General features: G+C 37.4%; 4 protein-coding genes across 5 annotated transcripts; 3 read left to right on the top strand and 1 right to left on the bottom strand.

Annotated features, from left to right (window-relative positions):
• The first annotated feature begins 661 nt into the window (after positions 1-661).
• LOC121767312 (50S ribosomal protein L7/L12-like) lies at positions 662-2250 on the top strand. Its single transcript, XM_042163554.1, has 2 exons — positions 662-761; positions 1217-2250. Exon 2 carries the CDS (start codon positions 1272-1274, stop codon positions 1908-1910), a length of 639 nt encoding a protein of 212 aa, XP_042019488.1. The 5' UTR covers positions 662-761; positions 1217-1271; the 3' UTR covers positions 1911-2250.
• Positions 2251-2540: 290 nt separating this feature from the next.
• Positions 2541-3928, top strand: LOC121769232. The gene has a single exon (XM_042165970.1). The coding sequence runs from the start codon at positions 2804-2806 to the stop codon at positions 3755-3757; it is 954 nt and encodes a 317-aa protein (XP_042021904.1). The 5' UTR covers positions 2541-2803; the 3' UTR covers positions 3758-3928.
• A 7779-nt stretch (positions 3929-11707) lies between these two features.
• Positions 11708-16038, top strand: LOC121768862 (potassium transporter 11-like). The gene is made up of 8 exons (XM_042165450.1): positions 11708-12430; positions 13051-13276; positions 13392-13637; positions 13734-13784; positions 13855-14115; positions 14198-14365; positions 14562-14816; positions 14968-16038. Exons 1-8 carry the CDS (start codon positions 12305-12307, stop codon positions 15993-15995), a joined length of 2361 nt encoding a protein of 786 aa, XP_042021384.1. The 5' UTR covers positions 11708-12304; the 3' UTR covers positions 15996-16038.
• A 324-nt stretch (positions 16039-16362) lies between these two features.
• Positions 16363-22332, bottom strand: LOC121767504. 2 transcript variants are annotated; one of them, XM_042163786.1, is made up of 9 exons: positions 22177-22332; positions 18328-21349; positions 18173-18253; positions 17782-17934; positions 17518-17681; positions 17302-17449; positions 17054-17176; positions 16825-16912; positions 16363-16754 (listed from the first exon to the last, which is right to left on the bottom strand). In XM_042163786.1, the coding sequence occupies exons 2-9, from the start codon at positions 21196-21198 to the stop codon at positions 16555-16557; spliced, it is 3828 nt and encodes a 1275-aa protein (XP_042019720.1). In that variant the 5' UTR covers positions 21199-21349; positions 22177-22332; the 3' UTR covers positions 16363-16554. The 2 variants fall into 2 exon arrangements, with proteins under 2 accessions (XP_042019720.1, XP_042019721.1); XM_042163787.1 differs by having other exon boundaries at positions 22211-22275.
• Between the last annotated feature and the right edge of the window lie 1046 nt (positions 22333-23378).

Raw genomic sequence — 23378 nt, 5'->3', positions numbered from 1 at the left:
GTAGTGGACATTCCCTTTTTAGCATTACAATAATAATAAAAATTGAATTGCCATAATACTAATAAAGATACTAAAAATGACTTTCTACCTTAATCAAGTTGTAATTAATTTTAACCCAAATTGAATTGAGTTATAGTTTATTTTATTTAAATGACTTTATTTAAATTATTGTTGCAATAAAGCATTAAACTAAAAATAAATCCTTTAAAAATAAACCATTCAATATTTTTTAAATAATACTACAAATACATAGTATTAATTTCCCTATTGTAATGTAATAATTTAAATAATACTACAAAGATTTAAATAGTTCATTTTTAAATAACACTACAAAGATTTAAATAATTCATTTTTAGATAACACCACAAACATTTAAATAATTTATTTTGAAATAATATACAAAGATTTAATAATACTACAGAGATTTTTATTCTTAAAAAATCACAAAAAAAATACATAAACAATAAAAAAATCACAAGTTTGGTTCTCAAATCAAACTAAATGGACAAATATTACCCTCAAGGGCTAAAGGATAGAATAGTAAAAATCGAAACTTAATTTTAGATTTATGAAATTTTTAACTGAAAATGTTATTTTGTAAATATTAAGCACTTAAGGTGCAAATCTCACTCTAAGTAAAATTAATAAAAAAATGCAATAAAAAAAACCAAATATCGAAGAAAGGAAATCAAATTTCAAGATTAAACCGACTGAAAAACCCCAGTTAGGGTTCAAGGCTCTCTCTCCCTCCCTCTGACAAGGTATGCATTCGATCTCTCTCCTCTCAATCTATTCTAATGCTCAGCAATGTAGCAGACATTCGTAAGATTTAGCGACTTTGAAAGTATTCCTGCATTAATTTCAATCGGGAATTTGTTTACTGTCATCGGGCTAGTACTCGGTTGAAATGGAATAAGATTGTTCAATTTATCCTCCCCCCTTAGTTTTATGTTTATTAGGATTGCTGTTTGGAAGGTGGTGGATTTCCGATTCATATGTATTTTAGCTCGAGGTTTTGGATCCTATCGATTTTTCTGCAAAAAGGAATTTTATTTAGCATAGAAATGGTGCAATTTGAATCTCCATGAATTTTGGGTTATTTGCCTTATTGTGATTATGATCTTTTGTCGATTGTAATTTGTTCTACCTTTGGATTCTCTTGCTCATCTAATTACTCGAGATCGTTGTTTATTTGTGGCATTTCCCTTTTTTTCAGACTCTAAATGACATTGGTGAGTTAAAATCAATCAATTTACAACTGGGAGTTGGAAATGAGTTTGCTTGTTCGAGCCAGGCATCGTTTATGCAATGGATCTTTCAGTAAACACATATACTCTCCGGTCGTTGCATCTGATAAGTCCGTAACCAGACACTATGCTCAAGCTGCAAAGTCTGAGAATGACGATGAAGAAGAAATAGAGATAGACCAGAGGAGGCTTCCAGCTGATTACGATCCTTCAAATTTTGACCCCACAGAGCACCGGAGTCCTCCATCAGCTACGGTCTGGAGACTCGTTGATGAAATGGCTGCACTCACTCTTGCTGAAGCTGCAGAGCTCTCTCTTATAATGAGGAGGAGGTTGTCGATGAAGGATGATGTAGTCGTTGGGGTCATGAAACCGGGGGCTGCTGGGGTTGCTGGAGGAGCGACAAAGGCGGCAGCAGCAGCAGCAAAGGCAGACATAAAGCCTGAAAAGACGGCCTTTGAGCTGAAGATCGAATCTTTTGATGCAGCTTCGAAGCTCAAGGTGATTAAAGAGATACGGAGTTTTACAGACTTGGGGCTGAAGGAGGCTAAGGAGTTGGTCGAGAAGGCACCGGCCGTGCTTAAGAAGGGAGTCTCGAAACAAGAAGCAGAGCAAATTATTGAGAAGATGAAAGCAGTTGGGGCAAAAGTGGTCATGGAATGATCTTTTTGCTCTTTAGACATTTTCTCTAAGTCCAGTTATTGGGATATTGAGAAAACAATATAGTTCCATTGTTTGATTTGGATTTAGTAATAATATTGGAGGTTTCATGTATGTTTAGTGTCCAAATAGATTTCTTATAACTTCGACGTGAGACTGGACAGATCCTTACCCTCTTTTGAGTAGTGTAGTAGTATTACATACTACTCCATAAAAGAAGTAATGGTGGTATTTGGAGTATTAGATTTTCATATTATGGTATGATTTTTAAATTTTCAGATCTTGATATAGGATTTTCAGATTTTTAGAGTATATTTTATGCAATTTTGGATTTTATGGATCAGATCAGATTTTATAACTAGGATTTCATATTTTTGGATTCAGATTTCGAACAATTCGGATTGAATCAGATTCATTTTTCATAAAATTTCAAATTTTCTGATCAACCAAAATCCGATCTGAAGTCCGAATGCTCACTCCTAGAATGGATGTTAATTTAACCAAGTTACTATATTGTTCATGATGAATAAATGTTAAAGAAAAATAAAATAATTAACAGATCCTTACATATTATGCTCTCAAGAAACACCCCCAAAAAACAAAGAAGTTAAAAAAGCAATTGCTATAATATTGGGCCAGACTTATTGGGCCGCACCAGTAACTAGAGCCCACTAGCCGACGCGATTTTGGGTGTCGAAGAAATCGGGTTTACTTCTGAAGAAAATCATAACAACTTTACAACTAAACTTAACGACTAATCCAAGAAACAGGCGGCGGCTCCCGTTATCACCGCCACCGTCACCGCCGCTCTACTGCCGTGTGTCTATCCTCCCCTCTTTTCCCACAGATAACAATCTGCAGTTCTCGTTCAGTTCTCCAGCTCGAATTCTTCAGCAATGGATCTGGCGGAGGAGCTTCAAAACCTCAGCGTTTCCGACATCCTCAAGGAATCAATTTCGATCCCCAAGCAATCCCCAAAAACTTTCTACCTCATAACCCTAACCCTGATTTTCCCCCTCTCCTTCGCGATCCTCGCTCACTCGCTCTTCACGCACCCGATCATCTCGCAGCTTCAATCCGACTCCCCCGCCGCCGCCGCATCGGACTGGTCGCGCCTCCTGATTTTCCAATTCTTCTACCTCATCTTCCTCTTCACGTTCTCGCTCCTCTCCACCGCCGCTGTGGTATTCACCGTCGCCTCGCTCTACACCAACAAGCCCGTTTCCTACTCATCCACCGTCGCCGCCGTCCCCAGCGTGTTCAAGCGCCTCTTCCTCACATTTCTGTGGATCGCCTTGTTGATGGTCGGGTACTACATCGTTTTCATAGGGTTTCTGGTGCTCCTAGTCTACTCCGTCGACACCAAGAATGTAGGGCTGTTTGTGTTCTCGATTCTGGTGGTTTTCACATTGTTTTTGGGGGTTCATGTCTACATAAGCGCATTGTGGCATCTAGCCAGCGTTGTTTCAGTTCTCGAGCCCCTTTATGGATTTGCCGCCATGAAAAAGAGCTATGAGTTGCTCAGGGGGAGGACATACATTGGATTTTCGATTGTGTTCGGTTATCTGACTATCTGTGGAGTGATCAATGGCATTTTCGCATCCATTGTGGTGCACGGAGGGGATGATTACGGCGTGTTTACGAGGATTATGGTAGGTGGATTCCTGGTTGGGGTGTTGGTGATAGTGAACTTGATCGGGTTGTTGGCGCAGAGTGTGTTTTACTACGTCTGCAAGAGCTACCATCACCAGACAATCGATAAGAGCGTGTTGTACGATCATCTTGGAGGATATCTTGGGGAATATGTGCCTCTTAAGAGCAGCATTCAGATGGAAAACTTGGATGCTTGAATCCGGTATGGCTATGTGCTAGGGATGTGAAATTCCGTAGATTTGAGAATGAAATTCGTAAAAAGTTGAAAACATTTGGAGAAGTTTGTGTGAATGTCTGTTTGGGATGCTTTTTCAATTGAAGTTGTGCTGTTTGTGTCTGCCTTATAATAAATATTCTTTGGTGTTGAATGCTTGTTTTCTTTTGTCTTTGGTAAGATTATTGACTTTGTTAGCTGCTTTGTTACCTATACATGGCCTAGGAATAGCATGTGTAGATGTATCTTATGCGTTCTTGGTTTAATTTGGTTCTAAGTTGTCAAACCTAGTTAAACTATAGTTAATTAATGTGTTTACTTTGTTTGCCAAATGGAATAGTAGCTCTGCATCTACTAGGGCAGAAGAAAAATCAAAACCATTAAACTAAAGAGGGACATGGTTCACCTTGTATTTACTGTGGTAAATATAAAGTAGTAAAAAAAGGAGTTGGTTCAGTTTGTGTCTATTTTGATGTTGCTGGTTGACTGCATTTTTTGTACACTGAATTAGCCAAGAGAATATGGAGCTTAAACTTCGATTTGAGAGTTTTCTCTCTATATTTTCTGTATTTGTATCTTTTTTTTTATAATAATTCAAACCTTATTGGTTATAATAATGTTGATATTTGAAAGACCTCTGATATTATATTTCTCCATCCTCATTGCTATACTAGTATTTGTGCATCATCTAAATGCGTTGTTAACCTGCTGAATTATTTTGCTTTAGGCTGGACCCAAAATCATCACTACGTGATAGGTAAATCGTACTATGATGTTGGGAGTTTGATCGATTAAATCACATAGATATGTGCACATCTCAGTATATGATTAAGTATTCATAGTTATTGGAGGATCTCAAGACCCCCACAGTAGCTTTAAAAACTAGTGTCATGGATGTTCGTCAACCTTGAAGAGAAGGTGGCACGAGTACTTTTCCCATTTCTCGCCTATGAATATGCTGTTTCCAAAAGATGCCAAATGAACTATTGGCTTAGGGTTGTGTGGCAGGTTTTAGATCTCCCAAATCATGAAAGTTAGGATAATTTGAGTTCCCCTATCTTCTTTCATCAAGTTATCCATCATTCTGATAGTATATGTGATTTCAAAAATTAAAGGTGGATACTGATTTTCAGAACTGTGGACCAATTTTCATGTGGTTGAAATTAGGCTTAAGAGCAAAGAGCATGGATGTTGGCCTGAACCCACTTTTATTACTTTTTTACTCCCTGCACTTAGGCAAGAGCACAACCCTCACATCCATGCCCTTCCGCAAGGACAAACTCAAGGGTCCCACCATTCTATTATTCAATTTAAATAAAAATATTTTCACAGTATTAAAATGTATTAAAAATACCCGGAATACTATTACAAATTACAAAAAAAATTAAAAATTACATAATTAAAATCCTAAAAATTAAAAACTACATAATTAAAATCTTAAAAATTAAAAATTACATAATTAAATTCATAAAATTAAAAAAACCCACTACTCGTGGTTGAATTTTGCCCAAATGTGTTTGATCAGATCTTCTTGTAGCTCAGTGTGGGTTCGGGTATCGCGCATTGTGTTTCTTGTTTCGATCCTCTCGCCCACCGTCGTATGCACACCTCGGCATGGGGGAGACCTCGCGGTTGAGCTTCCGGCTTCATCCTCGTCGTAAAAGTTAGCCGCCCTCGGTCCTTCGTCTGCTATAATCATGTTGTGCAAAATAATACACGTGTACATGATGTCGGCTATATTCTTAACGTACCACAGCCGAGACGGAGCCTTCACAATGTTGAATTGGCCTTGAAGGACCTCAAAAGCTCTTTCGACATCTTTCCGAGCAGACTCTTGACGCTGAGCAAAAAGAACTCGTCTCGGGTCTTGCGGATTGCTGAATGTCTTCACGAAAGTCGACCACATTAGGTAGATACCATCGACGAGATAGTAACCCATGTGGTATGCATTTCCGTTGACGGTGAAGTCAATCGCTGGTGCTACACCATTCAAAATATCATTGAAGAGTGGTGAAGAATAGAGCACGTTCAAGTTGTTGTTGGATCCGGCAATACCGAAATATGCATGCCAAATCTATAGGCGGTAGTCGGCGACCGCTTCAAGGATAAGTGTTGGGCCGCCGCCTTTGTAGCCGCTTAAGTGTTGCCCCCTCCAAGTAGTCGGGCAATTCTTCCACTTCCAATGCATGCAGTTAATGCTGTCAAGCATACTGGGAAAACCGTGGACTGTTTCGTGAAGATTAAGCAACCGTTGACAATCATCGATGGTTGGTGCCCGAAGGAATTCCTCACCGAAAGCAGAACGAACGCCGTCGCAAAAATTTTTAAGGCATAGGATTCCAGTTGACTCACCGACATGCAAATACTCGTCGAAGAGGTCAGCTGTTTGCCCAGTAGCAAGTTGTCGGATGGCACAAGTACACTTCTGCAACGCCGAGAGACTTTGCCGACAGGTTGCGTCTGTACTTGTTTGAAAGTATTCAATACGGGCGGACAATGTGTTGACAATACGCATAAAAAATCGTTTTGACATGTGAAAATGGCACCGAAAGTAATCTTCTGGAAACCGCGGCTGGTCGAAAAAATAGTCGGCAACGAGCCTTTCGTTGGCTCCCTCCCGGTCACAAGGGATGTAGCGGCGAATTGATCTAGTTGGTTGAGGAGGAGGGGCGGGGGTAGTGGCGGCGACATAGGCTTCATAGACGGTACACTATTGTTCATAGTATTCTTGTTCTTCGCGCTCCGCTTCCGCCATGATATCGGTGAAATCCATTTGAGAGGGTTTGAGTGAGAGAGGAAGATGTAGATGAGTTGTATGAAAAAATATGAATGAAAGATGATTTGATGTGAAAAATGGATGATGAATGTGTGTATTATATGTGATTTTGGGAATAAAAAAGTTATAAAAAATCAAAAAAAAAATTCAGAAAAACTGTAATAAAACGGCCATATTTTTGGGAATCTGAAAATATATATTTTTTAAATTTTTTATATTATTTTCGATTTAAAAAAAATAAATTTCCAACTGATGATCCGTTGGCCAATAGAAACGCGCCATGTAGCTTGCTCAGCGGCACAAACGTGCTCAATGCATCGAGTAGCGCCGTGCAAGCAGCGGGAGTGCAGCAGCGGCGACAGTGGTGTCGCGCCAGCGGCACGGACACCGTCCGTCCAGCGAGCACCGCTGCGGATGCTCTAATATTCCACACATGAATCCCCATCATGGGTCTTTATCTTCACTATTTTCCTGTTGTACATCTTTTTCTGTCTTCGAATGTGGTTAGAGATCGTGAGCTCAACTTGAAAGGTATTGACGGGATCTGAATTCACGACCTTTTAACTACACGGTCGATTTGTTTGCCAACTTTGTCAGCTCAAGGTGGCATGTAAGTTGAATTAGGAAATAGAAGTTGCTATTTGATGTTCCTTTAAAGGCTTTTTCTCGTTGATAGACTCACTTGCCTAACCAAAATTTGATGGGTCATTTTCTCATTTATGCATATACCTATGAGGTCCAAATATTTTCAATTAGTTTCCATATGTTTCTTTATACGATTCTAGTCATAAAAATGCCAACTCGAATTTTTGGAGCGACTTATAGATATTTTATGCATTATTAGTTCGTATGTAGCAACGACATTGCTAGATGAGTATAGGCTAATATGTTGAAGTTTGTCTTGTTTCAATTATATGAGCGATCATAGTTTCTAGAATTAAAAACAAATAAATATTCAGCTCCCCAATTATGCTGATCATATTATTGATTTATTGGTGCACAAAACAGTATTTCATGTGAAATTTTTATAATTGAGTGATGAGATTTAATTATTGAGTAGACGAATATTTTAGCTATTTATGGGAACGTCGGTTAGAATAATAGCCTATAAATATTGAAATTTATTTAAATTTTGGTTTTGTGTACACTTTTTAAAATTGTACAATTTCGCGCACGAATTTAAAAATCAATTTGACAGAAAACCCTTAAATAGGGTTGAAGATGTAGGAGAAAATGATCTTTCTCTATATCTATTTTTCTGCTCTACCCTAAACTATTGTAAACCTAAAAATCTAAATTATGAACATGTCATTATTCATATGCAGTTAATGTCATCATGATGGAAAATATACCTATTTTAAGTTGATGTGAAATCATATAGTAGTAGTTTTTAAAGTTGTTGTGCAAAATAAAAAAAATAATAATAATTTAATAATTTGTAGTACTACTACTCCCTATTTTATTACTCAAGACGTTTTTGTCACGTTAGTCACATGTCATTTTCTGATCTTGCCAGAATCCGGTCTCATTAGTAAAATATGATACTAGTAAAATTAAATTCAGTAATCACTACACATTTTTAAATTAGTAAGTACGTTAAAGTAGAATTTGCTAAAACTAAGAAGTAATCTACAAACAAATGATGTGATTTTAAATAATGCACCAAACCACTTCAGTGTGGTCTTTGTAGGGTTGCACAAACAAGACAGCATTATACGCCAATTGAATCTAATAGTATCTCAAGATGTTAGGTAACATAATTATAAATTAGATTATCCTAAAAATCTGATGAAAATTTCAGAAGTGGACACCATTAAGTCGATGTTTAGTCAGCTACAAAATAAGTGAGCATGTTATATCGGTCGAATCTTGTCCCCATTGTATTTGCACCACCTCTTTTACATATAATTAATATTTATTTACAATAGATTTCGTGGTGAAATAAAATTATAAATCTTGAGTTTAAATTGAGATGATAATTTTATATCGTCATTCTTGGATAGTTAATTTGAATGAAATATTTAGTTGCGTCGCCTTATTCGTTTGGATATAAACACTTTTTGTGTCCGAGGATGATCCAGTTTAATATGGAGTAGTAGTATTTAAACATGCATCGCCCTAATAATATAAGTTTTTTAATCTTAGGGATACGAAACCTTAAATCTTTATGATTGCTTTACAATTAGTACTAATTCTTTTTCTAATCAACTAACCAATAATCCAATATTCTTATATTCATATTGATCCTAGGTTTTACAACTCCACAATCAATAAAATATGTCTACAAATCCATAACTTGCTTGATTAACTGGAATTGAACATAAAAAATTTAATAATTGAGAATCACATTACTTTTCCGAAAAATTGTCAAATAAATTGGGCCATAGGGTTTTATAAAATTTTTAAGAGAAAATATAAGGTTTCGTATTTGACTATGTTATAAGCCCCACAAAGCAATCTTTTTTTAACTCTTTAATTCTTATAAACCTGTTAATAATATGGATTTTGTGCAAATCCCTATGTAAGATCTCCATCCACTAAAGTAAATTATAGAAAAACTTTAGAAAGTCTCAAACTCTGAATTTAGAAAATGTAACATTCATTAATAAAAACATTTTGCATAACACAATCAACAAGTTTGGATAGTAATCTCATGTATAAATATGAGATTTCTCAAGGTGTTCAGACAACGAATGGACACATTAGAGAGTGAAAGCTCTATATTATTCAACCCTTTTCAAACTCTAGAGGAATTTTTTTGGGATATTCCATTTTTCTGAAAATGAAATCAAGGATTCAATCAAACCTCACCATCTTTCTTTTCTCCAATACAAAAGGTGTTGGTGAAATTATTAAATACTGTAATCTTCGTATTGCATAATGATATATACGATAAAGAATCCAGTAATATACTTTGAAAATAAGCCATGTAAATAATTTGTAAGAATAAAAATCTATTACGTCATTGTTAATAACAACTAATATATATTATAGTAGTATGGTCATGTTAATGTGTACTGGTATTAATCTAAAACATGTGCTGTTAATCTAAAACTGCACGGGAAAAAGTTGGTACACGTGTGCACGACATCGAAAAAGCTGTAAAAAAAAATTGATGGAAAAAATAAAAATACACTCATTTAAATATGAGTTGCTATCCCTTTCAAAAAAATGAAATGATTGCCAATCATTTCTTCATATAGGAATTATGATAAGTCTGTGTTAAAACGGACGCCTTTTAAAGTGACACCATACCATAATTTCTAGCCAATCTTTTATATATATGAACGAATGATCAGTTGCCATGTGGCAATCATAAAAAATGTTCAAGGGTAAATTTTCTCAGTGTGCAATATCCAATACGCTAGACTGCAATCTATAGATTGCAGTGTAGTGTTTATACTATTGCAGTGTAGCGTTTATAATATTGCAGGATACGTGGTGTCACATTGTCACTTTAAGAGGTGTTGTCATTTTAACGCATCCCATTACTGATGTGTTTAAATTTTTTCAAGCAATTCATATTTTTCTCGTGTAATATTTTAAAGTAAATTTGTACTATATTTTTGTGTTTCATTTTGTGTGTTTATGTAATTATGGCCATAAATTATCTAACTACACCAAAAAAAAAACTTTTTTTTCGTAACCAACTCTGATAATTATTGGAGCAAATTCGTATTGATTTAGACTTCATATATAACTTTCCCCAGATAAAAACTTGGTAACATTTTATTTTAACATTAATGATAATTATTGGAGCGAATGTAGGACCCTAATTCATTTTGATTTAGACTTCATATATAACTTTCCCCAGATAATGGAATTAAACACCAATCAATTTTCATACTATTTCTGATGCAATTATTTTTACCTTAACCTTTTTCTTCCAGTTATCTACTAGTATTTTTTATTATTTAAATAGCCTAGTAGATAATAGAATAATAAATTTAATTGGTTTAATAGTATAAATATCAATAGAAATGTCTAACTTTGCTTCTGACACGTAATGTTCATTTTAAAGCCATTAAAAAACATTAGTGCTAGCAATTTATTGTTAGATTGGTTTGAATTATTAGATCGTGACGCCACACCTATACATATTTAAATGTAATCGTTAAGTCGTCTTAAAAAGATAACCTGATGACGAATTACAATTTACAACTTGCGTATATACTACTTTTGAATAATTATTTGTCAAAGCAGCTCTAAATTTTGTTATACATATTTCTAATATCCATATATCATGGAAGGCGCTAAATAAATTACATATTCTAGTTCGACATGAAATAAAATTATCTAATAAAGTAATTGATTGAATATAGTAACATTTTCGTCAATAATAATTCACATCTATTTATATTTCGGACATCGAAAAATAAGATTAACATGGTTCATAATTACATGTTCAAAATTTGAGAAAACGAAAAGCTAGTAGTATTATTTTTTTATCTGTAATTTATTGATTAATTAAAATTTTAAAATATAACGACAAAGTAAAACATCGAATAATACTCTTTCTTAAATAAATGTGCAAATCAAATCTTTTATCGAGCACGATTCAGATTAATTCCTAATGTCCATGTCATAAATCCATAACTGGTTCATAGTGAAAATATTATGAAAATAGTACTTTATCCGATAAGTGACTGATATTTATTTTTTTAATCCTACCATTATAAGTAATTTAGTATTTTTAATGTTAAAAACATCACATTTACAAATATTAAAATTTTAATATTTTTAAATTTAATTTTCTCGTCATTTATCTTAATAAACACTATTATTCTCTAAATTTCAATTTGAAAAAAAACAGTTGATGACTTGAAATAAGAAAAACAAAAGAGAATTTATTAATATTATCTGATTACTAAATTGATATTTTCTGACGAATAATTAAATCTCTGGCGCCGTTGCAGAGTTGGGATCGCCTCTTTCAGAAATTGTACCACGAGCAAATAAGCGCTAATTAAATTCAACACGTTAGTCAAGATTTTGTAGCGTTTTTACTGTTTAATTAGCATTCGATTCTTGCGATTCAACCCCTCAAGATTTAGCATTTGTATTATTCAGTCATTCAAACAAAAATCGATAATATTTTAAAATCCACGTGGCACTCACAAAACAAGCGATACACACACTGTAAACACTGATGTCAATGTAATGATAGAGAGCAAGACTTCCAGAGAGAGAGAGAGAGAGAGCTGCGGGTGCTCTGTTTGTAGACATACTTGAAAGCTTAATCAAAATTCAGAGAGAGAGACAGAGAAATTGGTTCAAGAAAAGATTCTAGTAGGATTTACAGCAACTTTCACTGGAGAAAATCAAGATGATTTCGTTGTCAGCTGATGAGAAGAAGGAGTTGGCTTTTGCTACCTGACTCAAGTTGAAATTTTGAGGGCAGCCCACTTCAGTTGTGCATCACATGAGTTTTTTTGCCTTTTTAGGATATCAATGAATGAATTCAAGGCCTATGTGGCTGATATTTAGTTGACCCCACATCAGAATTCCCTTTGCCAGCCTAGAAACATTAATTCTTTTTACTCCTCTCTTTTTTGTTCTTGTTTTGTTCCACACCCCTTTGTCCCCCTTAGTATCTTGATCAAGGTCTGGATTTCTCTTTGCAAGATTGAATCTTGAATCTGGGAAAGTTGGGATTCTTGAAAGCAAGGAATTTGAGCTTTTCTGGGGAGGAGGGTGGTTGGACTTGGAATCATCTTTAGAGAATCTTTTCTTGAAATCATAGGTTGAATAAAGATGGCATCTGGAGGGGATTTTGATGAAGAGTGTGAAACAAAAGGGGAGATGTGGGATTTGGACCAGAAGCTTGATCAGCCCATGGATGAAGAGGCTGGTAGGCTTAAAAATATGTATAGAGAAAAGGTAATAAAAAAAAGAAGCTTAAAGTTGTTCTGCTTTTTTGATGTAGTCTGGTTTAGTGAGGATGTGAAGCACATGATTGTAACAGTATTTGGAATTTGTTCAGCTTTTCCATCCTCTTCACTTTGCCTTTTAGTTGACATAGAATCTTTATGATAGTTATTTGTGTCTTTTGATATTCACTTTTTAGCTCTTAAATTCACATGCTTTTGCTGTGGAGTTGTACTGATTTGCTGCAGTTATTGGTCATCTGAATAAAGTTCTGTTGTGTTTATTTGTTGCTTGAAAAGATTCCTGTTGGATTAGTATAGGCAGATAAAAAGTGTAGACTATACTAATCTATCTCTTGCTAAGATGGATTAGAATTTTAGGGTATTTCAAGGCCTTTGATAATTTCTATCATTTGAGCTAATTTGGCTTGATTTCTATCTCATTACATGGCTAGAATTGAAGAAAATCCTAGTAAAGAGGATAAAAATAATCAATCATGTATCTTATCAATCTTCAAAATATTGAAAAGTAGGCATGATTGGATTATTTTTGGGACTTATGTGAATCTGTCTGTTATTTTGTTTAAAGAAATGAGATATGGAGCTAACACTTAATGACTTGTGGTTAAACAGAAATTCTCGTCGCTTTTGCTCTTGCGGCTTGCATTTCAGAGCCTGGGAGTGGTATATGGAGACTTAGGAACGTCTCCGTTGTATGTGTTCTACAATACTTTTCCACATGGAGTAGATGATACGGAAGACATTATTGGCGCTCTTTCGTTGATTATATACTCACTCACGCTTATACCTCTCCTCAAGTATGTTTTCATCGTGTGTAGAGCAAACGACAATGGTCAAGGTAAGGTTCCCTTGTCGGATAATGATTTGCTGTGGCTTTGTTTCTGTATTTACTATGTAGAAAAGGTTAAGAATGGAAATCGTGATAATGGATCGTTCTTCTTCGGCTTGTGCAGGGGGGACTTTTGCGCTTTATTCTCTACTTTGTCGGCATGCTAAAGTGCGGACAATTCCCAATCAACACAGGACTGATGAGGAGCTGACAACCTATAGCCGAAACACAGTCCATGAGCGTTCTTTTGCTGCCAAGACGAAGGCATGGCTGGAGGCAAACGCGTTTAGAAAAACTTCCCTTCTTATACTAGTACTTGTCGGGACGTGCATGGTGATTGGCGATGGGATTCTCACCCCTGCCATATCCGGTAACTATTATGTTCGTTCATAACTTTTAATGCTTGCATTTCTATTCAACACTTAACCGAACTCATCAATGACCAAAATGAACTTATATATCACAGTTCTTTCTGCTTCGGGCGGGATCAAGGTGGACCACCCGAAGATGAGCAATGGTATGCAACTTGTTCTTGTATCTTGGTTTGTTGTATTGTTACGAGATTGAGCTTCTATTCTTTGATGCAGATGTTGTGGTGATTGTAGCCGTGATCATTTTGGTTGGATTGTTCAGCATGCAGCATTATGGCACGGATAGAGTCGGTTGGCTTTTTGCTCCGATTGTATTGCTTTGGTTTCTGATTATTGGAGGCATTGGTATCTACAACATATATAGCTATGATAGCTCGGTTCTGAGAGCCTTTTCGCCCTTGTACATATATCGATATCTTAGAAATGGAAAGAAGAAAGGTTGGACGTCCCTTGGTGGAATCATGCTCAGTATCACAGGTACAGATGACTTCCTCTGTATCCCTCTCCATCTCCGTCTCTTTCTCACACACAAACTAATTTTGGGTGCTCGTCGTTGCAGGAACTGAAGCACTCTTTGCTGATCTTGCTCATTTTCCAGTTTCTGCTGTGCAGCTTGCTTTTACCGTTGTAGTTTTTCCTTGTCTTCTTCTAGCCTACTCGGGGCAAGCAGCATACCTCACGCAAAATCAAGATCATGTTTATGATGCATTTTATCGATCAATCCCAGGTATGGTTCAACCTTAAATTATCATGTCTTTGCTCTTGTAGACTCAGAAAATGAGTATAGAATTCCAAGAATCGAACGTGTCATGTTAAATACATATGAAGCTTAGTTACAAAACACTGCTTTATCATAGTTAGATCTTTGTAAGATCAGAAGACGTTTTTGTTCCTGACTTAGTCGATTCGAACATCTTTTGTAGAAAGAATATACTGGCCGGTTTTCATTATTGCGACTCTAGCAGCGATCGTTGCTAGCCAGGCCACTATATCTGCTACGTTTTCAATCATCAAGCAGGCGCACGCTCTTGGCTGTTTCCCAAGAGTCAAAGTTGTACATACATCAAAGACGTTTCTCGGCCAGATTTATATCCCCGACATGAATTGGATTCTCATGGTTCTTTGCATTGCTGTTACTGCTGGATTCCGAAACCAGAGCCAAATTGGCAATGCTTATGGTACGTGTTCATGCTCGACTCGTATATATTGTTTTCGTTTCAGTTTCTCTTTTTTCAATATAATGTATGTTGGTTCTTGTATGAGAAAACATTGATAATGATGATATTTTTCCTCCGATTTCATCGTTTCTACTGCCGGTGATGCTAACAGGCACCGCTGTCGTCGTGGTCATGCTCGTTACCACGCTTCTTATGACTCTGATAATGTTGCTAGTCTGGCACTGCCACTGGATCCTCGTCCTATTGTTTACGTTTCTGTCGCTCGTGGTGGAATGCACGTATTTCTCGGCTGTGCTTTTCAAGGTCGACCAAGGTGGTTGGGTCCCGCTCGTGATAGCCGCCGCCTTCCTCCTCATCATGTACGTCTGGCACTACGGGACCCTGAAGCGCTACGAGTTCGAGATGCATAGCAAGGTTTCGCTAGCTTGGATCCTAGGCCTTGGCCCGAGCTTAGGTCTCGTCCGTGTCCCCGGGATCGGGCTCGTGTACACCGAGCTAGCCAGCGGAGTGCCTCACATTTTCTCCCATTTCATCACCAACCTCCCTGCCATCCACTCCGTGGTCGTCTTCGTCTGCGTGAAGTACCTCCCCGTCTACACGGTGCCCGAGGACGAGCGGTTCCTCGTGAAGCGGATCGGGCCGAAGAACTTCCACATGTTCCGGTGCGTGGCGAGGTACGGCTACAAGGACCTCCACAAGAAGGACGACGACTTCGAGAACAAGCTGTTTGCGAACCTCTTCACGTTCGTGAGGCTCGAGGCGATGATGGAGGGGTGCTCGGACTCGGACGAGTACAGCCTCTACGGGCAGCAGACGGTGCAGTCGATGGACAACGGCGAGACGTCTACTTCGAATCTTGATTTTACGATCTCATCGGTCGACTCCATCGTCCCCGCTAGGTCGCCGATGCACGTGAGCACGACGCACACGTCGTCGGGCTGGGAAAGCGGGCAGACGGAGGGGGATGAGCTGGAGTTTATGAAGAGTTGTAGGGATGCTGGGGTGGTTCACATTCTGGGGAATACTGTGGTTATGGCAAGGAGGGAATCGAGGTTTTACAAGAAAATAGCTATTGATTATATATATGCTTTTCTTAGGAAGATTTGTAGGGAGAATAGTGTGATTTTTAATGTGCCTCATGAAAGCCTTTTGAACGTTGGCCAGGTTTTCTTTGTGTAATATTTTTGTTTACAATTAGTAATAAAGAGGGAATTTTGTTTAATTTTATTCATTTTCAACCTTTGGTTTAGTATTGATATGTATAAATATTCCTATTACGTAGAGTTATTTTGAGGTGAAAATTATTTGAATCATTATAAATAATCCATATTAATATGTAGTATTAACATATTACTGCCATATTTGAAGAGGTGCATTAAAATTATTTGTAATATATAAAACTATTGTTTGCTAAAACGTAGTACTATTAAATTTGTACAAAATTATAATTTGTATATTTATATTATATTATCTTGAAAATACGCATATACAGTGCAAATAGAATAAACATTAAATTAAAATGTAGTAACAATAGAAAACTCTGAAATGCATAACGAACCCGTAAATTTTATTTAATATTTTACACAAATATAAAACATTGTTCTTTTACATTATCTGCAAGGAAAAATATGGGGTGAAAAACTATATTTTCTTTTTTTTGATCATAGGTAAACATTAAATGTAACATGTGTATTATATCCCCATTTGATGGAAAAACTCTTATAAACACAAAAATCACTTAGACAACTGGTTTCTGAGCTGCAAACGCTGGGGTCTTGGTGGTGCAGGCTGCCGACATTATACGCAGGCGTCTCGCGATCTCTGTGAATGTCGGTCGGACCAACGGATCCGGAGCCCAGCACTGCTCCATCAGCAGCCTCCACTCTGCGTCGCAGAAGTTTGGCACCGGTGGCCGCAGCGTGTTGTTCACTATACCACCTGTGCATAATATTACTATGTTATTATTAATTCCTATTTAAGGGGGAAAATCGCAAGTAAGAAAACTAACCGATGATGGCTCCATAATGCATATTGGCGTAGGGCTCCTCGCCCGTGAGAATTTCCCAAAGCACGATCCCGAAAGAGAAGACGTCGACCTGCATAAAGAGATATAGGTGGGGTTCATACAGATGAAGCAGCAGAGCCTAGCAGCATCAACTATGGTGAATGAAGTTTATCCCATTCTTTTTGTAGCCATGTTTAGTAGGAGATTGAATTTAGTTTTGTTGAGATCTTACCTTTTCCGAAACCTTGCTGCTGCTACCGTTTAACAACTCGGGAGCCATCCATGGAAGGGTGCCACGCACACCACCGGTGACCAGTGTATTTCTTTTGATTTTCGACAAACCAAAATCACCAACCTGAAAATTTTGATAGGAACTTGTCTCAAGCATAGTTATAATCTCTCATCCCTCCTACTTTAGCTATATTTTTCAAACAAAAATAGATCATTTATCATGGGGCCAAAGGATGCTAATGAACGGACCTTGCATATGGGTCGGGATGAATCCTTCAAGTTGACGAGCAGGTTGTCACATTTCAGATCAAAGTGCACAATGTTCCTCGAGTGCAAATATTCCATTCCGAAAGCTGCATCCATTGCTATGATGAGCCGCTTGCGACGATCAAGATGCCTGAACAAATCCCATGTGAAAAAGCGTCCATACAAGAAAAGCAGGCTCCGTATATAGCAGAATAGTACCTCTCCTTGGAAACCAAAGCATGCCTCAGGGACCCATTGACCATGAATTCTGTGACAGTTGCCAGTGTCCCTCCAGGGCCATCTTGCACAACGCCATAAAAGGCCACCACGTTTGGATGGTGAAGGTTCGACAGAATTTTAGCTTCATGCCAGAACTCAGATGACTACAGAAATATCAAAAGAAGATGGAAGTCATCACATAATTGTTGCAAATAGATATAGCAAAGTGAGAATTTTAGGAACTTTTGATTTGAAGAGACTTACCAATCTTTCCTGCTCAGATGACCGGCCCATGAAGCAGGATTTCTTGATCCTCTTAATAGCAACATCTGTTCCCCTCCATTTACCATGATACACGGTCCCATAAGTTCCAGAACCCAATTCTCTCAACTCTTCAAGATCTCTGTTTTGAATAATCTGAATCAGAATAAAAGAGCATCTATTTTCAGATAAGGGCACATGACATCGAATAAATATAGGATACATTTAGTTCTTGCTGATGGGTAAGATTTTATGTAGTTCATACAGGAACAGAGTTCTATTTCAGGAACAATATAGTTCAAACTGGTGAAACTGAAAAGGTTCCTTTCATTTTTAAGCAGCAGAAGATACACTTAAGTTCAGCGGCTGTAGTATATGAAAACAGTCTCCATACCTGCAGGCTACTGGAATCGAACTCTCCACGGGAGAGGTCAACCACTGGGAATCCTGAAGGCTGAGTTGCTTGCTTCGCATCCTTGAATAGGTAAACAGATTAAATAATAGGCTTAAAGATAATAATATCTCAAAATCAATCACAGTCAGTAATACCTCTTGATTAGACCCAGCTGTACTTGGATTCATTGATTGATTAAATTGAACACCAGTAGCCTGAGATATATCATAATCCGAAGGCAAAGGCATATTTATGGCATCAGGTTTTGCAGGGACAGATGATTGCTTCCGATTTTCAGCATCAGGATTTCTACTGGAATCTACGTTCTCTGCTGTAACTTGACCCGAATAACCATAATTTCCAGATGCTTCTTCTCCAATGTTTGCTTGAGAAGATGAGAATGCTGGATGATCCTGATCCATAAGAGAAGTATCGTTTCTAGGATGGTCTCGTGCCAAATTCTGGAAGAATGACCAATGTTGAGGTTCATGATTAGTCACGTTCACACTCAAACCAGGAGCATAGTTATGAAGTACTGAAATGCCAGCAGAACCGTCCGCTATTCTAGCCTGAGAAAATATATCAGATAAAAAATCATGTGGAAACCGATCATTAATGTCGATGAGGATGCTTTCATGCACTGAAGTTCCAGCACCAAGATGAGGATTACTTTGGGTAGCCGCAGAAGAAACATCTCCCCTACCCAAATCCTGCAATTTTTCGTCATTGGCATTTTTATCGAACCTGTTCTGATGAAACTCCATTGATGTCTGAGTAGATTCATTTTGGGGATATTCAGAAGTTCCATGGTTTGTTATGGGAGTTGTCGTAGAAGTAACACCAATAGGAGATACTGCTGCACTCACCTCAGCCTTGTTTTCTGGTACATTTTTATCATAAACAGAAGAAGCTGTCACACTGATGCCACAGCCATTATCTGCCAAATTTGGAGATCCGTTAACTTTCCCCTCAACAACTAGAGAATCCACAAATGACGAGTTTCCAACACCACCAACTGTTCCTGAATTGGCTGTCACATTCCAATCAGTCAACTTATCAACTGATTCAGTAATTTGATGTGACACATCTGGTCGAGTCACCAGGAGTTGTGGATCCAAAGAATCTTCAGATTTGAACAACCGGTTAGGTCCTGACAGTTCCCTGTGTATTCTTTCTGAATGGAAGATGCGTTGAGGAAGAACATCTGATTCGTGGCTGATGTCTTTTGTATATGCCTCATGTTCGCCATGACCAGGCACTGCAGCAGATGGGTAAGCATTATCATCATTTTCAAGTCTATTCATCTTTGAGTACTGCACAGTATTTGAAGGCATGTAGTTCTTTGTGTTATCATGGTTCTCTTCATTGCCTTTTGTTAGCATCATTGAAGTACCGTTGTCTGCAGCTTCACAAGGAGCAGATATTTCAGCTGAAGACGCCGTCTTCCCATCATCAGGAGACTGAACTTTAGGGAAGTCACTACTTCTGCTGATTGCACTCCCTCTGTTCATCTGTGTTTCCATCGGAGAGACATCTGGATCTTTCTGAGATTCAGTTTTTTTCTGGAGAGCACTTTTATAATCCATGTTTTTCTCCGTCCCTGGTACTCCTGGTGCCTTAGCATTATAACTCCCATAGAGCTCCCCCATATTAAATGCCTTCTGAGGACCCATGTGGCCAATGGTAGAATTTTGGAGTGTGTTCTTCGCAAGTGGTGCATGATTTGAAGTAGAAAAACCATAATCATATTGCAATGTGGCAGAGGGTGGAACTCTGATTTTCTCTTCTGCAGTAGGAAGGATGTTCATTTGGTGGAAACCAGGTGACAAATTCCATTCAGGCTGCTGTTCAGGCTTGACAGTATGCACGTGGTGACCTCCTGAGTTAGCCTCGAAAGCATATGATGAACTTGGCAGCTCTACTCTGGAAGATGGATCTGGTAAAGATGAGACGCGCTCTGGAAGTACAGTACTTCCTGTAGCCAAGCTAGCCCCAGCTTGTCCGGTTTCTCTTACAACACTTGAATTCAGTAACTCATCCAAATTGTTTCCTAAGTCCAAAGCAATTGAGTTTCTTCTTGAACCGAAATCCATACCATTTACTGCAACAACGTATTGAATCTCAGAGTCACCTTCTGTGCTTTCAAGAGCAACCTGAGAATCATCCAAGTCATTGTTTGAAATGAGAAAAATCCTTAATTTCTGGGATCCACCATCATCAAAAGCCTTCAATTCTTCCATCATATTCTGTAGGTCCTCATCAGAGGATACTGATACCAATGCATCAAGATCCTCACCAGGAAGCTGATATTTAATAGAATGAGGTTCATTATACATTGCAGATGCCTTTTGCTTAAGTTCCTCCCATGAAATATCCTTGTCAATCCGGAGAATGCGTGTTTCGCCTCCAACATATCTAAGTTTTCTATCACTTGGTCGAGGCATAATTGTACCCCCAAAACTGCAGAGCAGCTTCAGTCTCCTGGATGAGCCACTAGACGATCCCAAAGAAGAACGACTACGGAAACTTTGAGACCTCGAATATTTCAATGAGTTTCTACTCACTGATTGAGGCAGCTGGCCAATGGGTTTTTCTTCTCTAATGGGAGGATTGTTTGAAGGATTTTCACGCTTTTCGGTAGATGGTAACAAGGAAGCCTCAGGCCCCCTCTCAGCACCTCCAATACGAGATGATCCACGCATGCTTTGAAGATCCAGAGGTCTACTTTCAGTATGAGCCTCAACAGGTGGATTCAGAATATACTGCTGCCTGGGATTCACCCTTTCCCACATAAATTCAAAAGAAAACTCCTCACCTGTCTGAAAGGAGTAGTGAACAGGTGTTGCACCAGTACTTGAATTAAGGTTGGCCGGTCTTATATTCATATTCATATAGTTGGAAGGATCCTGACTAAATCTCTGGTTTAAATTACCCACACCTTCATTCCTATTCCCCACAGAATTATAACTAATATGTTCAGGCATCTGCTGCTGGTCCTTAAGGAAATTTCCTTTCATTTGTTCCATTCTCAATTCCTTCTACTTAACGGGGCAGGAAACTACCCCAATCAATGAACTTATAGTTCTCAATCTGGCGCCATAATAAGAACTACGTTATTATTCATTTCTCAGTTCAGTTTTCTAACTGAAACAGAACAATAGCGTTCCGGATGCAACCCTGCAAAATTTATAGATCCTTCAGAAGAACATGAGCAATAAATAAAAGACAAGGAAGTTAAAAAAAATGGAAAATAACAATGAGAGATATACAAAAACAAGATTTACAAATTTAAAGGAGAGACTATAAGATACTTTGAGCCGCCTCTCGCTATTCCTTGATCTAGCAGATTCCCAAACAATCAATAAAGAAGTAGGAGTATATTAAACAACTAACTTGCAGCTTAGGCCCAGCACGACGCACCTCAAAGATAACCTTGCCATTTGTAACTGACTACAAATTCAGCAAAAGCAAAACATACAGAAATTCTACTTTGACTTTATAGATTAAATATAGGATTCTGAGCATAAGTATACTGAAGAATAGCTCTCACATAAATGCATTGAAATACAAAATATCAACCTAAATCGCCTATTTCACATTTGTTTGCCATTCCTAATGAGAGGTTTTTATACTATTAGATTAACGAATACAGCAAAACTTCTTTGCAGTACAACCTACAACCAATCCAATCATCCAATTCACAGTCAAATACAGAAAATAAATCACGTCATATAAAAAGCCAAGGATCACAATCCAGATATCTTCCATTCAAAAACAAGGATCTTAAACAAACTAGAAAGCTCATTTATCAACAACAACTAAATCAATCACAACTTCCTCTTAGAAGTTCCGAGTTCGCAATCAGGAAATTAACTGATCCACACAACTTGTGCAAAAAGAGTAAAGCGAAATAATAGATCATACACAGTTCACACAGAATCGAGACAGATCAGCTGAAATTCCTAAATTTCGCAAAAAAAGTTAACTGATTAAGAGCAATATACCTGCGACAAGCGTAAAGTGAAGGTTTTCCCTCACCTCTGTTAAAAGCAGTATAAACTATAAAGTGGTGGATCGTCACCAAAAAATCTTTTTCTTTCTCGCTCTAGTCTTCTCTCTCTATAAATATAATTATATATAGAGCCTACACACCAATGAACGAAGGTTTTCTTTCTCTACGGTATTTTTCCCTACAGTTGTGACCAGTGCAGGCTAAACTCGGGTCAGTAAAATCAGAATCGCTGTTATTTTAGCACTATTAGTGGAAAAAAATCACAGGATGGGAGGGGTAGTTTCGTCATTTGATGGAACCAATCAAATTTCATTCTTCAACCACACGAATATTTTATTATAATTCGCTCGACAGATATTATTGCGTCTATTTGCACAACGAATGTTCGTAATATTTTAAATCGCAGACGCAGTTTAGTGTACGTGTATGCTACGCAACTATCCTATTGGTCGAGTGCGACTGATTGGAGTAACCATATGACTGCTTGTCTATGAATTCTATTGGCGGTGCATGAAACTCGCTTTGACGGAAGTGCTCAGTTACCTTCTGGCGTTGACGGTTTTTTGCCTTTTATTTACCTTTTGGCTTTTAATTTGTAGGGATTGTTAAGATTTCAATATTGTTCTAATTAAAATTTATTACTAATTCATATGAACTATAGTTTAATTTATCATTAGAATTCACCATTTATAATTTATTATATTTAGTTAATGTTATTGATTCTTTTGCTTTCTAATTACAAAGTGTAAATTTTGATATAAAATTATTTGTATTATTAAATCATTGAATGTCTTTCACATGAGTTCACTTGTTTTAGTGTTGGTAATTTAATTGTAATTTGTGCACTTGGGATCTATTTCTTGAGTAGCGAGTTTAAGTTTAAAACTGAATCGATGTTATCATTAGCTAGCACTAACTTTTACGAACGTGTCCTCAATTTTAGGAACACTAAGGTCATCCGCAACGTTGTCTCTTTTCCGTCTCTTAATCGTCTCATCTCTTAACTATTCATGGGCCCCACTGTACTTTTCACTTCATCTCTTAACCAAGAGACAATACATGCATCCCTTCATCTCTTAACCATCTCATCCCTTAACTATTCATTTAATTTCATTTTTTTATTTCCAACAAATTCAATTAATAAAAACACACTTTATTAAATAAAATAAAATTACAATTTAAAATCCTAAAAAA

This window comes from Salvia splendens, chromosome 15 (genome assembly GCF_004379255.2).
Source record: "Salvia splendens isolate huo1 chromosome 15, SspV2, whole genome shotgun sequence".
Lineage (NCBI taxonomy): Eukaryota > Viridiplantae > Streptophyta > Magnoliopsida > Lamiales > Lamiaceae > Salvia > Salvia splendens.
The sequence above is the reverse complement of the archived record's forward strand: the minus strand, read 5'-3'. Positions and strand labels throughout refer to the sequence as shown.

Bases quoted from the DNA above. Each gene is read 5' to 3' on its own strand.
- LOC121769232 (XM_042165970.1), top strand. From the start codon at position 2,804: ATGGATCTGGCGGAGGAGCTTCAAAACCTCAGCGTTTCCGACATCCTC.
- LOC121767504 (XM_042163786.1), bottom strand. From the start codon at position 21,198: ATGGAACAAATGAAAGGAAATTTCCTTAAGGACCAGCAGCAGATGCCT. The intron at 16,913-17,053 runs GTAAGATCTCAA...CTCTTTATGCAG, and splicing joins GCAGCAAGGTTTCGGAAAAG to GTCGACGTCTTCTCTTTCGG. The intron at 16,755-16,824 runs GTTAGTTTTCTT...TATTATGCACAG, and splicing joins GCATTATGGAGCCATCATCG to GTGGTATAGTGAACAACACG.
- LOC121767312 (XM_042163554.1), top strand. From the start codon at position 1,272: ATGAGTTTGCTTGTTCGAGCCAGGCATCGTTTATGCAATGGATCTTTC.
- LOC121768862 (XM_042165450.1), top strand. From the start codon at position 12,305: ATGGCATCTGGAGGGGATTTTGATGAAGAGTGTGAAACAAAAGGGGAG. The intron at 12,431-13,050 runs GTAATAAAAAAA...GTGGTTAAACAG, and splicing joins AAAATATGTATAGAGAAAAG to AAATTCTCGTCGCTTTTGCT. The intron at 13,277-13,391 runs GTAAGGTTCCCT...CGGCTTGTGCAG, and splicing joins AGCAAACGACAATGGTCAAG to GGGGGACTTTTGCGCTTTAT.